Source organism: Ixodes scapularis, unplaced genomic scaffold (assembly GCF_016920785.2).
Source record: "Ixodes scapularis isolate PalLabHiFi unplaced genomic scaffold, ASM1692078v2 PGA_scaffold2__306_contigs__length_199485367, whole genome shotgun sequence".
Lineage (NCBI taxonomy): Eukaryota > Metazoa > Arthropoda > Arachnida > Ixodida > Ixodidae > Ixodes > Ixodes scapularis.
The window spans coordinates 43,544,133-43,560,168 of NW_024609857.1; the positions used below are offsets into that span (position 1 = coordinate 43,544,133).

The 16,036-nt window shown below is 49.9% G+C and overlaps 1 protein-coding gene across 1 annotated transcript in view; it reads right to left on the bottom strand.

The window, feature by feature from the left end:
* Positions 1-900: 900 nt before the first annotated feature.
* LOC8025859 overlaps positions 901-16,036 on the bottom strand; it is a 39,075-nt gene continuing 23,939 nt past the window's right edge. The window contains exons 11-13 of the mRNA XM_002399520.5: positions 6,243-6,320; positions 4,566-4,659; positions 901-1,770 (exon numbers count right to left, since the gene is read on the bottom strand). Coding sequence (XP_002399562.5) covers positions 1,585-1,770; positions 4,566-4,659; positions 6,243-6,320 — 358 coding nt within the window. The 3' untranslated portion in view covers positions 901-1,584. The remainder of the gene's footprint in view (positions 1,771-4,565; positions 4,660-6,242; positions 6,321-16,036) is intronic.

Genomic DNA, 16,036 nt, shown 5'->3' on the forward strand with positions numbered 1-16,036 from the left:
ACGCATCACCGAACGCTCTACCTTCACCTAAATATGTCCATAGTGTTAGGGACTAGATGCCAATCTTTCGTGGTGGGGGAAGTTAGATTACACCACAGATGTCTTCAGTCTTATCTACCGCCACCGTCCATGGAAACTTTTTTTTTTTTTCGATTGCGATATGTTGCACTATCTCTCGATGCAAGCACCAAACCAAGCGGCTTTCATTTTTACTCTAACAGAAAAACACGATGGAATTACACCAGCTATAGAATTTATCAATAAATCGCAGCTTGTACGAAACTATGAGATCGCTGGGCTAAGACGCCGATTTGACGGCTCGTTCTACATCAGGGCTCATAATCGAAAGCCTCAAATTCATTATCTTTCCTTTCCCCCTCTCTCTCTCTCCCCCCAGGAAAAATGAAAACTGTATCGGAAATGTGTGTTCTATGATTTAGTATGCTGCAGTGCCAAAGATAGCTTTTGGTAACCGCCCATTTGCTTACATTGCTAGCTGTGTCTTTAAAGGTTTCCCTCGGTCTCTTGTGCCTTGCACGGAAAAATCGTCGGGGCATAGCGAAAGTGCAATTCATGAGTTAAAGTACATTAATATGTCATAAATGCCTATAAAAAATGAAGAGATCAGAACGTTGCGAAGAGAAAATGAGATTGTTGCAATCGATATAGATCTGTTATTTTCAATATTGCAACAGCAAAACCTACTAAGATACATATTGTCTCTCACACAGAAAATCCACCAAAGACTAGACTTAATATCTCCACAAATAAAAAAAAAGAAGCAATTAACATTGAGGTATAGGGAATCAAACTGCAGTGAGGTCAGGAATATTGTGGCCATAAAATAGCATTCCTACCTTGTTGTTTCGTTGGGAATCTCAAATTATATGAACCCATGCATTTAATAAAATCTTTCAGTCACTTTATTAAAACCAAAAAGGACAGAAAATAACTAGTCCACGCAACTTCAAACATGAATTCCACCAGAGTGCCGTGCTTTTGTCTTCATTTCCGTAGATTATTTTAAGGTCATTCTATGGATAAAAAATGGGGTTTGCTTGTAGCACGATACGCGAGTTAAAGACGATATGCAGAGCGAAAGTTCGTCTGCTTCTCGCACAGGGGTTGCGATGATGTCAAAACGGCGAGCTCCCATTGGCTAATTAAAAAAAATAATGCGTAGTTCTTAAGGCATCGAGCACAGAGGTGCTAGAGGCCTGAACCTAGATGCCCACTAACGTTTCAATCAAAGCCAATCAGAGCTCGGCGCCTTTCTGACGTCACCGGAAATCCTGCGCCATAAGCAGACGATTTGTCCTCCGCATTGAGAATTTGTCTCTAATTCACAGAAACACCTTTTTTATAGTGTTCTATTTGTCCATATTTGGAATAATTCGACTCACTGACAACTGAAGAAATGCGGAACGTGGCGAGTCGCGAACATCCATTTAAAACTCCTCAGTCAACGCACCAAGATGCATGAATATAATAAGATACGCCCGGCGTTTCTTAGACTGCCAGTGACTCGCCATAATTATTCGTATGCCGATACAAAAGCTTTCATGTGCATGTAAAATCAATAAATTATGCTGGAGCGTGATTGACGCTTGAATCGGTCCGCGAGAGTGTGGTAGGTAACTGAGGATTTTGCGGACCGCCGGCATTCTCCGAACTGCCTCGCCACAGTGCTTGACGCTCGGAGTCTCGCTCGAATCTTGCGTTTGACGCACAAAGTGCAGCGGTGAGCCAGGAGCCCACAGTAATTAACGTCTGCAAGAAAGAAAAAAATATCGTAAAAATGAGATATCTCCGTCGCTATTTGAGTTGCTTAGGATAGACTCTCTTTTACAAAAGTCAGTCTAGCTACCTTCCGCAGAGCCGAACCCGACGCTTTAAGAGGGTACAAGAAACAAATTCTCGAGCTCATTTCTTCGCGTAAACATGGCGTAAGTTGCAGTACAACCTCAGAACCTTTATTATTTTGTCCGAAAGCGCGAGGATATATATTTTAAACTGTATTATACGATAACCAGAATCCAGTTGGTTGTTGGTTATGAAGCTTGAATGGAATGTCGTGGAGGCATCGGTCTCCGACGGCAGCGCCACTATATGGGAGGTACGCTCAGTAGTACAGATTACCTAGGCCAGAACGTAATACCAAAGGTTTGGTGAAGAACGTCAAGGCGCAGTTAACCACCTTGAATTCACTCCGCCAGCCAATCGATTTTATTCATTCTTTGATGTCACTGACATCAGGGGCTGAGTGGCGCACGCTGCTTTTGACGTCGCTCTCGCCGGAAGGTACCGACCTCTCCTAGTGACCCGGGTTTACGTCGCAGAGCTGTGCCGGTATCCGCTTTCGGGCATGGTAGTCTCTTTGGAACGATGTGAGAATTCAGCAACCGTCTCGCCGTTCAACTTATTGGTTATCGAGGTGCTAAGTGCCCCCCCCCCCCCCCCCGCCTGGACGATCGCGTAAGCCTCGTTAGACAAAACCGACGAAAGCGGTGCCGATCGCTTCTCTTTATTCGTTTAGTGCTCGCCATTTATACAAGTGGTGTTGCAAAATCGTGGTGGTGAAAGCGTTTTTACGTGGTAGTTCTTTTGCGTGACGACGTGAGAATTCTACAGGTCGTGTACTCTCTGATCTGTGCCTTCGCTTAGAAAATCGCGTCCCGTCAAGACTAGCACACGCTTCCTCTACGCTGATATCTCCTTTCGTTCGTTTAATGCGTGCCCATGCGACAAGGAATGTCGTAGAATCTTCGCGGTGTACGCAGTTCTTCGCGGTGTCATGACAATGCTGCAGTCATACCACTATTGATGCGATACGCTGTGTGAAATATTCGGGTTATGCCACCTCCGTGCTGCGTCGCCGGAGTCGGCCTGCTTCCCTGCTCGCTTTAATAAACGAAGGATGCCGATTCGTATGGCGCCGTCAAAGAAATATTTATTTATCCGTGAAGCTGGCGCGCTCACCGAGTCGGGTCGTTTTGATCAGTCGGTGGTAAATCAGCGAAGCAGCGATTGCCTTGTCTTTCCAATGCCACACATGATCCAGCCCCAGCCCTAGATAACGTGAGGTACAAAATCTACCAGCATGTCGCTTAGTGCAAGATAACATACGTACTTTAGTCGCCTGGTGACGATGTTGTCTCGTTTAAAGAGCAGCGACCTCGCGCCCGAAATAGAAGTTGCCGATGTGACCATGTCGGCAAAGTGGCGCAGCAGACGACGCACTACGTGTTGTCATAGCGCGCACGGCTCCGCCAGCTCCGTAATTTCCCAATGATATGTTACAGCCCTGAAGCACTCTGACGAAGTGAGGTAGCAAAGTGTCACGCCACCAAGTTTCAACGCTCACAGCTACGAAGCGCTTGGCGATAGGAAGGCCGATGACATCGCGGGCAAGTCACGGGGACGACGGATATCCCGAAGCGCTCTGCACTCTTCGATGGCTGATTTTGAAGCGCTCGCCAGAATCAAACATGTAGAACGAAATATTTAGCCGTCCGTATAAAATACAACCGTGCGATTTTCCTTAGCAGATGGAGTTGATCATATTTAACTTATTTCTGGACGTGAGGGGTGTATTCTTAGTTTCAATTCAGTACCTCTTTAATGGTGGCATTATAAAGCTTGTCCACAAAAGCGAACATCTTCAAAAGCATGAAGCACAAAAAGGAGAGCGGATTCTAACATTTAGGCCCTTGTATGTCATCTTTAATTTGGGAAGTTGATCAAGTGCGCTTAATTTAGCTGGTCGTGTTTACTTATCACCAACATCCGTGAGGCAATATTGAGGCTTTCGGGGCTGTCACTAGATGGATCTTACTATTGAAATGGGTTTATTTTACTTTTTGGTTGTATAATCAATGCATACTTTATTTTTGTATAGTACACTTAACCGAGGTCTTTGACGATACATATATCTAATTAAAATGTGTCATGACCTGTAGATATTTTGAGGGTGAGATAGAGAGATCCAGGGACGAATTTATTGAGCGACCGCATCCAAGAAGAGACAAGTGCTCGAGGAGGTTAGAATATGTGATAATTAGGAAGATGGGGATGAGGATAATGATGAAGAGAAAGAAATCAAGATTACGAAGGGAATGTTGATGAAGGTCCCCACATTTCCTAAACCGCTCACCTCCCCTGTCAACTCAGTACTGTACCGGGTAAACAAAAAACACCGTCACGAATGGAGTTTGAACGTTGTTTGATCCCGGCAGATACAGTGAGTCAGATGTGACCGGCATCGATGTCAATATCGCAGTAATTGTTTTATGTTAATTGATGGACGAGGCAGGACAAAAGCGTCATCTAGAGTTTCATTCTTTTGTCGCCTCAGTGTTCGGGGAAGACAAAAAGAACTGAGGCATGCAAAAATAATCATCCATAAAACAACTGCTGTAACGCGAGGCCAAGCTCACCAAACTTTAACCAGTTCTAAAACAACACCTGAATGGATATGATAATCTGTTACGATACGAACTACGTTCATTCATCGGGATATTTTTACCTAACAACACGGTAATTGCATTGATATGAAAGAAACTTACAAACAATGACAGTGTACCCAGCATGAACATGGACCCTTTTCTGTACCCGCAGGCCGTGACAATATAGGCAGCAATGGGAGGCATAAGCATACCGCTGAAAAGAAAAAAAAGGTATGTACATCACGATTGAGATACACAAAGAATAAGCAACATCGATTGCGGCTAAAACGGTGAACCTGGTTTATATAAATAATAATAATAATACTGCGCACGTGGCGGAGTTGGCAACGCATGCGGCTGCCATGCGGAAAAACGAGTTTTAAACTCCGGTCGGCACGAATTTTTTTTTTTAACTTGAATTATTTTTGGTAGTTTTGGCCCATTCTTGACTGTAATCTAGTGGTCTGGGTTAAAACATTCTTAAACGTACCGCGCATGGGCGTAGCTGAACACTCTTCCGCCCGTACGATAAATATTTGTTATTTCTCCTTCTCGCGCACACCGGCAGAACATGGAAGTTGATACCCTACGGGTTTCCCGAAGAGCCCGGATTCGCACAGCCAAAATACGGCTATGAAAGGAAGGGTAAGCCGGTTTATAATCTTTATCATTCCCGATGTCACTCCTTTTGCCATACATCCTTCCAAAAGACTGTTCCTTTTTTAAATTTTTTTGAGGGGAGAGGAGAAGGTATATGAAGGGAGGAGGAGAGAGTATGGAGGAGGAGAGGGTGCGGAGGAGGAAAGGATACGGAGGAGGAGGAGTGGCGAATCCTCCCCTCCATACACTCTTCTTCTCCTCAAGAGCTGCGCTCTAATTTCGCGTTACAGGGATTTGTAAACTCCTTTCATTTTTTGATAACCGTTGAAAGCTCCGACTAAATAAATTCTTCAGTGAGCTCATTCCTTGACATTTCCCTTCCGTCTCAACAGGTGTCACGACCCCCTTATTACCCTCGCGGCAATAAAAAGGCGCCTTGAAACCAAGCTGTTCTGCCCTGGCTCGGGCCCGGCACTGTTCCTTTCCTAATGTGATTTTCCTGAAGTTGGACCAGCACCTTTTACGTCGCTTCATGATATAAACTAGATATAATATTTCGATGTTCGGAGTTTGTTGTGTCAGTCACATCGTAAAGCGTTTTGATAGCAGTCAAAGGCATACAGTCTCCTGTACGGGATTTTTTTATTTCTTTGTTGCAGGTGCGGAGGAGAAACTTAGTCAAACAACAGTAGCCTGCTTGTTTTCTTCCTCCCCCTGTCCACTGGAGGGAAACAACAAAGTTGAAAGTTGTGGGTATAACAAAAAGACCAAATTGAGTTTTAAGCATTTTCTACTCTTTCTTTTTCATTTTAGCCCTACCAGAAAAGTAAAACACCCCCTATAGAAATTTCTGGTTGAGCCAATGGTATAAGAGCAGCTACTGGTACAAGAGCAACAACGTGTATAAAAGCAGCGGCAGCTCACTGCTTTGGTATACTTGCCCTTCCGTGGCCGACACAAGATACTGGTACATTTCTAGGTAAGTTTGTTGGACCAATTTCGCCTCATTAGACATACATTTTCAGTTTTACATTCGGCTGCTACTCTTGTTTGTCACAATATGCCACCAAGCTGGTATAATGGTTAAACAGCCACCAACAATTGCATCAATGTCCAGCATACAAAAAACATGCAACTTATAGCGTTCTTTAGTCGTGCGAAAGTGCAATAAAAAAAATATAAGAAGGATTAGTTTACCCAAGAAGCATACACCGGCAAGCAGAACTAGAGATGAAGCTGGTCGTTTTCAGATCATTTGGGTACCCAGCCTCGTCCCTGAAAAGCAAGTGATAAAACAAATTTATTCGAAATGTAGTATTGCAAATTAAAACTAAGCGCATTTCGTGGTCTTGTGCGATATCCTAGTATGCAATGGATTGACTGAGTACTACACAGACCCTGGCTCTACTCAATTTTGGCGTCGATGAGCTCGCTTTAGGATCATCTGTAGACTGCGGGCGAGGGTCGCAAGAGAGGAGGAATATTAAAGCTTTTTTTTAAATATAAGAAATATAAAGTAAAACGCAGAAAAAGCGATGTAAGACGTTCATAATTTATCTGAGATTGCGAATAAAGACGGACTAGGACGAATAACGTCTGCTCGAACTTCCCACCTACTTTATTGTACACAATGTTTTCATGCACACGTCAAACCTTTGTAGTGGTTCTCATGGCCAGTGCAGTCCGCTAACTAACGACAAGAAAGGAGCAATAGTTCATGGGCGCGAGAAAATACAAATCAGTTCGAATCCTGCCGCTCGTCTGAGCTGGTAGTATTTGTCTCCAGCTCCTACATTGGTGACCAGGTATCGAACTCGTTCCTACCATCTTGAATGAATAATGACTAATACCGGCCAATCCAACGTTCCTCACAGCGACACCACGTCGCGGCGACGGTCCAAAACATCCGGCTTCCATAATTTTTGACCAAAAGCCCTCAGGTATAGCTGATGCAAGTCGAGGCCCAGTTCCGTGTCCGACATATCACCAGTCAGGAGACGGAATACCTTCACGCCGTCTCCTCCATGCCTGCCGACGTAGCCGAGAAACTGGCCGACCCCCTCACTACGTTACACCTGGTCAACCCGTTCGATCATCTGAAGGCAGCCATCCTCGAACGCAAGTCCGAGTCCTAGAGCAGCAGACTGCAGCAGTATCTCACATCGGAGTACCTTGGCAATAGACGTCCCTCCCAATTGCTCCTCAAAATGCGTCAGCTGCTGGCCGATCAAGAGCAGGACCCGAACAACCACCTCCTGCGCGAGTGGTTTCTCAAGCGTTTTTCCCAGAACGTGGTATTGGTGCTTCAGCCGTAAAAGACATGACGCCAAACAAGATTGCAGAACTGGCTAACCGAGGCGCTGATTATTCGTGGTAGCATAGCATCGGCGCAGTCACCGGTCAGTTATGAGGTACAACGGATGACTCAAGACTCGCTCGGCTCTTAGACTATACTGACACATTGAGGCGTTAGATTTCTGCCCTTGGACCTTCGCCACGACGCCGCCAACCGCAGCACTCGCGTTCCCCTTCACGTCACGCTGAGCCTTCCGCCTCCCAGTTTGGTCAGGTCGACTCCCCCTCGCGTGAATGTTGGTACTACCGTACCTTCGGCAGCAATGCCCGTAAGTGGAGCCAACCCTGCTCTGGGGCGGGAAATGAGAATACCGGGCACTGAAGAGAGCAAGTGTCACCGGTCGACAGGAGAGCCGCCTGTTCTACGTCGTCGACAAGGTAGCCGGCCATCGCTTGCTTCTCGACACAGGAGCTGAGATCAGCGTTCTACCTGGCTCTCTTTTGGACCAACGATGCAACCTTTTAACTCCAGGCGATGAAAAATGCGACCATTGTAACCTATGGTGAGCGGTCCTTTACGATCAACCTGAAACTGGGTCGCACTTTCCGGTGGTTGTAGATTGTCGCCAGCATCAAACAGGCTGTTGTGGGAGCTGAGTTACTCAGTTTGTAGTAAATCGCCGTCCACATCCATTCACTGGGCCTCACCGACTCACAGACAACGCCCCTCTGTGAACGGCGTGCTCGCCATAACCACGGCGACTGAACTACGGGCGCTTTCGCCTTCATCTGCTTATGAAAGACATCTTGCGAATTTTTCGAGCATTATAAGGCCACACACTAGGGAATCACCCTCACTCATCACATTATTACCTCGGCCCCGCTTGTCTTTGCTCGTCTACGTCGGCTGCCCGGAGGACGCCTAGCTATTGCTCGTCGCGAGTTCGAGCACATGCTCGAACTTGGCATTGTTCGACCAACTTCGAGGGACTGGCTGTCTTCACTTCATATGGCTCACAAGAAAGACCCCGGCGATTGTAGACCGTGCGGCGATTGTCGTGCCCTGATCACCAACACACAATCGAACTGATACCCCTTCCTCACGAACATGACTTCACCACGAATCTGGCGGGATGCCAGATATTCTCTAAAATCAACTTAGTCAAGACACACCACCAGATTAGGGTGGACATTGCCGTCAGTCTAAAGACCTCTTTGAGTACGTGAGGAGGCCATTCGGTTTTCGAAATGTCGCCCTTTTATTTCAATGTACCATCAGTGAAGTCAATCGAGGTTTAGACTTTCTCTTTGCTTACCTCGACGATCTCTTGGTCGACACAGGTCGAGCACAAGGAGTACCTTCGCGCTCTTTTCACTCGACTAAACCAATACGGGTTGATCATAAACCCCCAAAAGGCGTACTTCGCGTGACAACCATTCAAATCCTGGGTCATCTCGTAACCCCGCAAGTTATCAAGCCATTGGACAGAAAGGTTACAGCCATACCAGACTTCCCACAGCCGACGTTTCTAAAGAAAATGCTTGAGTTCATGGGATTAATCTATTTGGATTGAATTGAATGGAGCTTTTTTTGTCTCTGGTTCCAACCGAAAGAGAGACAAAGACTAAAGTCGTAAAGCCTGACAAAGGTCTCTGTCCCCAATGCAACACTTACAGGCAGCACACAATTAATCTTGCAAACAAGGTCATACATAGCATTATTACAAACCAAATAAAGAATCACAATGAACTTATATCGGTGATGCACTTTATGTAAGTGAGAAAAGTGCAAGGAAAATTAATTCTATAGAAATAAAAAAAAGTTATAAACTGCCCAACATAAGTGACGTAAGTTTTTTTTTTTTTTTTAATTTACTAAACGTGGTATTAAATTCAACATGGTCTTTGTGTCATTAAATATCTTAGTGTCTGTTTTTGTTTGCTTGCGTGCCATAATTTGTTCGAGTTTGCGGACGTCGTCTTGCGTTTGTCTAAAAGTATATCTGAGAAGAATTACCAGTTGCATTGTAATCACCCACTTGAAAAGTGTTTTTGCACGGCATGGAATACCCGAAGTAGTTTTATCGGAACATGGAACGCAATTTGTGTCCTCAGAATTCCGGTGTTTTGCGCGAGAGTACCGATTCCAGCAAGTCACGTCGAGCCCGAGGTACCCGCACGTTAACGGGGAAGTAGAGAGGATGGTTCAAGCCATAACGAGCCTCATAAAAAAAGTCTAGTGACGTCTACCTCGCTTTGTTAGGATACGGGGACAGCCGGGGACCCCTAGGAAAAGTCCGGCCAAATTGCTTATGGGCCGACAGCTGCGGACTACGATTCCGCTGCAGCCCACCAAACTGGAGCCTAAGATTGTGAACAAGAACCTTGTTAGCCAAGAAGAGCGTGCTGCAAAAGCAAAACAAAAACAGAATTTCGATCGCCGTCAAGCGGCTAGGGGGCTACCTCCACTGCAGTCAGGTGACCAAGTGTGGGTGAAAGACAGCAAAGAAGCAGCCACAGTCCTACGACCTGCCAATCGACCGAGGTCTTATGTTCTTAGAATGCACTCGGGATTGGAATTAGAACGAAACCAATTTCTCGCGTACCTCATACCAAATGAGGGCAGTTACGACATTCCCGGCGGCGTTCAGTCGCCTAACACGAGTACTAGTTTCTCTGGGTTGTAAGACGAGCAGGGTAGCAATTGTGATGAAAGTAACAAGTCACATAGCTCATTACCCTGTGGTTCACTTCCGGCTCATCTGACACGTTCGGGACGCGAGGTTCAAAAATCGCACCGCTGTGGGGTTGCTTGTTAACCTTCAGAAACTATGCATAAGAGTTGTAACATAGGCAGTTGGTGATGCATGAAAACCAAAAAAAAAAAAAGCGCAAATATTAGACGAAGGACAAGTGAGAGGAATGTACACGACAAGCGCTGACTAACAACTTAATTTTTATTAGGAAAAATCATCAAAACCTCTCAACCACCAAAACACAAAAGACCGCCAATAATATCATTGCGATTAAAATCTTGCTTCGCAACGACACATGCAAGCAATGTCGCTGCCAAACAAGCCCATGGACGGCGAACTGACACACATGCCCTCCTCGCACTGTGACGTGACAAAAGCCTCCGTAATCACCCTCGTTCTTTGTTTAGTGTGCCGCGTCACACTGCCAATGTGAATAAAGAGTGGCGCACACCCGCACCTGGCACAGTGTACCGCCAAGTAGCCGAAGGGAGAAGATCTCATAGCCAGATAATACTCCCTTAATCTATCATTAATGCATCTGCCTGACTGCCCGATATACACGTTTCCACACGACAAGGGGATGTGATATACTACGCCGACTTCAGAGTTCACAAATTGCTGTATATTGCCACGCTCGTCAGCGAGCCACCGCGCGCGTGGCCGAGTGGTTACCGTGCTTGACTGTCGTGCAGAAAGTCTGGGTTCGATTCCACTCAGTGGAATGCTCTTTTATTTGTTCTTTCATTGCGTTCTCGGGAGTTCGAGAACATTCTCGTCAGATCGAGTTCTGAATGTTCCAGTCGCCGAACAATCTAGGCCGATTGTTCCAGAACCCAACGCGCGTACATAAGGGACTCCGCGTGCTGATCTGCAGTCAGTCTCGCCCCAGCGTTCGACTCTGCTGCCACGCCGTCTTCGACGCCCGCGACGCTCTATTATTATCTTTTGTACTCTTTTATTTTTGGCACAAGTTCGCCACATTAAACGTTTATTTCTTCTTGTTTATTTCCTGTTTTCGTTTGGTCACCACCCGTGACATTTTGGTGGAGGTGCGGGGTACCGCATGCCTGTGCAGCGTTCTCCTCCAAGGGACCGCAGTGCAAGTCCGATTCCCGGCTCGGTGAGAAGACCACTCACCGCAGAACCTGAAATTCGGACCAGCCGCCGCACCAAGGGAGAGGATCCTGAGTACGGTTTGCTCCTGGACAAGCCCAAGCCGGAGAAGACGACGATGGCCAACCAGTCGCAAGCCCCCGCCGCTTCTCCGGTCGTCTACATGCCCGTCGCACCGCGGACGGCTGCCCCCTTCCACGGTGAGCTCTACGAAGACGTCGAAGACTGGATTGACCAGTATGAACGCGTTGCCCGCCACAATGGCTGGACCGACGAGCAACGCCTGCACAACGTTTACTTCTCGCTTGAGGAAACCGCCAAGCACTGGTACGAGAACCATGAGTCCTCTTTGACGTCGTGGGACATCTTCAAGACCGACCTGAAGGCTACGTTCGTCAACCACCACCGCCGAGAGAGAGCCGAGGACCTACTGCGAACCAGGACCCAGGGCCCCAATGAAAGCGTCACGAGCTTTGTGGAAGACGTGCTCCGCCTGAGCTCCCGCGCCGATCCTCAGGCCACTGAGGGAAAGAAGCTGCGCATTTTGATGCGGGGCGTGAAGGACGACATCTTCGGAGGCCTCGTCCGCAACCCGCCGGCAACCGTCGACGCCTTCGTCAGCGAGGCGACAAACATCGAGCGCGCCCTCCAAGCGCGCGCTTCCCACTACCAGCGGCAGCCAAGCGTCACTGCAACCGCGCTGCTTAGCGGTGAAAACGTGCCTGGTACGGACATCCGCGAAATTATCCGGGAGGTTGTCCGGGAAGAACTGCGAAGGTTGCTGCCAACCACCAGCCGTCCGCCAACCATTTCCATCGCCGAGGCTGTCCGAGAAGAAGTGCATCGCGCGCTCCAACCAGAGGTTCCCGTCACCAGGGTGGCACCGGAGGAACCGACGTTGAGCTACGCCGCCATGGCCCGACGACCGCCGCAAGCTTCCCGCCAAGCCACGGCGCCACCCCGAAGAGACGCCCCAACGCCGCAGTACCCCCGACGGCAGGAAGATCAGGCGCACGTTCCCCCAGAGCGACCTGCGCCGAGGAAGACAGACGTCTGGAGGACGGCCGACCGACGCCCGCTGTGTTACCACTGCGGGGAAGCTGACCATGTGTACCGCCGATGCCCATACCGACGACTCGGGCTGCGCGGATTCCACCCAAGCGACCCGCGCCCCCGGTATGGTGAACGCCCTCGGGAGATCGACGAGTACCTGCGACGACCCCAGTCCCCCGAGCCTGCGTCACGCCGAGAGTTCCGGTCGCCGTCACCGCGACGTCCAGCTTCGCCGATACACCGACCACGACGTGAAAGCCTGTCCCCCCTCGCTCCTCGCCGGGGAAACTAGGCGCGGCAACCCCTGGAGGTGGAGTTGCCGAAGACGACCGACGCCAAGATCCTCCACGAACGTCGGGGGGCCCCCACTCGAACGCTACCAGAGACCAAAACGACGCCGCTGCAGTGGTGTCCAATAACCTAAACGTCGTCATCGACGGCCACGACGCATCTGCACTCGTGGACACCGGAGCAGACTACTCAGTCTTGAGTGGGAGGCTCTCCCGCCGCCTTCGAAAAGTCATGACGCCGTGGGATGGCCCCAAATACGAACCGCCGGAGGACATCTCATCACGCCAGTCGGGAGATGCACTGCTCGCGTCGAGATCCACGGTGAAACGTGCCCTGTCAAGTTCGTCGTTTTGCAAGACTGTTCGAGGGACGTTATCCTGGGAATGGACTTTCTCTGCGAGTATGGCGCCGTCATCGACCTCGGAACAAACCGGCTGACGCTACGAAAACCTGCTCCACCAGCGGAGGAGCCCCAAGCGTCGTCACCCACGGTCCGAGTCCTCGCAAACCACGTAAACCTACCACCGCGGTCGAGCGTTTTCGTACTTGTCGGGATCGATGAAGCTTCCTGTGGCGAAGTTCTTCTCGAGGGAAGCCTCCAATTGCTCCTGGGAAGAGGAATAGGCGTCGCAAGGGGAGTAGCTGAACTTCAGGATGGGCGGACTGTAGCCCTCGTGACGAACTTCCGAAACGAAACGCAACACCTCACGAAAGGTGCAGCCGTGGGCCACGTCGAGGAACTCCGAAACCCCGCCGAAATCACCGCGATTACTGACGAATCCTCGCCGCCCCTGCAAGACAGTACGTCGCCAGCACAGCTCGACATTGACCCTAAGCTTGCGGACCCTAAACGACGTCTGCTGCTCAACCTCCTCGCCGAATACCGTGACTGCTTTGCGACGTCGTCGAAGGTGCGCCAAACCGCCATCGCGAAACACCGCATGTTTACCAAGGACGACGCGCGCCCTGTGCATCGATCGCCGTACAGAGTCTCCATTAAAGAAAGGGAGGTGATCCAGGAGCAAGTTCAAGAGATGCTGAACGACGACATAATCCAACCTTCAAGCAGTCCGTGGGCCTCTCCAGTTGTACTGGTTAAGAAGAAGGACGGAACGCTTAGGTTCTGCGTGGACTACCGGCAGCTGAACGCAGTGACGAAGAAAGACGTCTATCCACTCCCCCGCATCGACGACACGTTAGACCGGCTGCGCCACTCCCGATACTTTTCATCCATGGACCTGAAGAGCGGCTACTGGCAGGTCGAAGTCGACGAACGGGACCGAGAGAAAACAGCTTTCGTCACGCCAGATGGGCTGTACGAGTTCAAGGTGATGCCCTTCGGACTGTGCACGGCTCCAGCAACTTTCCAGCGTGTCATGGACACCGTACTGGCAGGACTGAAGTGGCAGAGCTGTCTCGTCTACCTCGATGACGTCGTAGTGTTTTCCAGCGACTTCGACGAGCACTTGCGACGACTCCGAGCAGTTCTCCAAGCCATACGGACCGCCGGACTCACCCTGAAGCCGTCAAAGTGTCGGTTTTCTTATGACGAACTGAAGTTTCTAGGTTACGTGGTTAGTAACGAAGGCGTTCGCCCCGACCCAGAGAAGACTCGCGCCGTCGCAGCATTTCCAGTACCGACAGACAAGAAGGCCGTGCGAAGGTTTCTTGGACTATGTGCCTACTATCGGCGCTTCATCCGGGAGTTTGCAAGGATTTCCGCACCACTCACAAACCTCACAAAGGACGCCGAGAAGTTCGAATGGGCCGAGAAGCTGCAGCAGGCATTCGACGAGCTGAAGCGACGACTGCAGACTCCTCCTGTTCTAGGACATTTCGATCAAGATGCGGACACCGAAATTCACACGGACGCAAGTAACGCTGGACTTGGCGCGGTACTGGTTCAAGTGCAAGACGGCACCGAGCGAGTTATCGCCTACGCAAGTCGGACACTGTCCAAGGCGGAGAAAAATTACTCCACGACTGAGAAAGAATGCCTTGCTGTCGTCTGGGCAATCACGAAGTTTCGTCCGTATTTGTACGGGAGCCCGTTCCGTGTAGTCACGGACCACCACTCGCTCTGCTGGCTTGCGAACCTCAAGGACCCGTCAGGACGCCTCGCTCGATGGAGTCTACGACTACAAGAGTTCAACATGACTGTGGTCTACAAGTCAGGCCGCAAGTACAGCGACGCCGACTGCCTGTCCAGAGCCCCCATCGAAACACCTTCCGGCAGCAGCAACGACGAAGACGACGAGTGCTTCCTAGGTGCAGTGAACACCGATGACATGTCACGACGTCAAAGAGACGATCCTGAGTTGCGCGCGCTAATCGAGCACCTCGAAGGACGAGGGGGTACTGTCCCCCGTGTCTTCTCGAGAGCCCTGCCGACTTTCGTCCTCCGACAAGGTGTACTTTACAAGGAGAACTTCGGAGACAACAGCACACCATGGCTGCTGGTAATCCCCACCGACCTTAGAGCGGAGATCTTCCAAGCCTGTCACGACGACCCGACGTCCGGACACCTTGGTTACAGCCGTACGCTGGCTCGAATTCGTGAAAGGTATTACTGGCCCAAGCTGCCGAAGACCGTTCACTTCTACACACGGTCCTGCCACGAGTGCCAGCGACGCAAGAAACCGCCGACGAAGCCGGCAGGTCTCCTGCATCCGATCGCTCCCCCGACCGTACCGTTCCAGCAGATCGGAATGGATCTACTTGGTCCTTTTCCACCATCGACGCAAGGAAACAGATGGATTATTGTCGCCACAGATTATCTCACACGGTATGCCGAAACGAAAGCCCTTCCTGTAGGGACTGCTGTGGAAGTCGCCAAGTTCTTTATCGAATCCATCGTCCTCCGGCACGGCGCTCCCGAAGTTTTGATCTCTGACCGTGGATCGTCGTTCATGGCCCAGCTGACGCAAGAAATTCTTCGTCTCAGCCACACCAGCCATCGGCGCACAACGGCGTACCACCCGCAGACCAACGGGCTGACGGAGAGACTCAACAAGACCATCGCCGACATGATCTCCATGTACGTCGACGTGGAGCACAATACATGGGACGAGGTGTTGCCGTACATCACATTTGCCTACAACACGGCCGTGCAAGAGACCACCGGGGTGACACCCTTCCAACTGGTTCATGGTCGTAAAGTAACGACAATGCTGGACACGATGTTACCCCACGAACCGGCTCTCGACGGAAGCGACGACGCCCAGGTGGTTGCCCAACGGGCAGAAGAAGTCCGCCAGCTCGCCAGACACCGTATTCAAGCCCAACAACGTGTCGACACTGGCCGCTACAACCTTCGTCGTCGGGACGCCCACTTCCAGCCCGGAGACAGGGTGTGGGTGTGGACACCGATCCGCCGCCGTGGTCTCAGTGAGAAACTCCTAAAGCGCTACTTCGGACCCTACAAAGTACTTCGTCGACTCGGGGATCTGAACTACGAGGTGATGCCCGACGGAACACGAACTT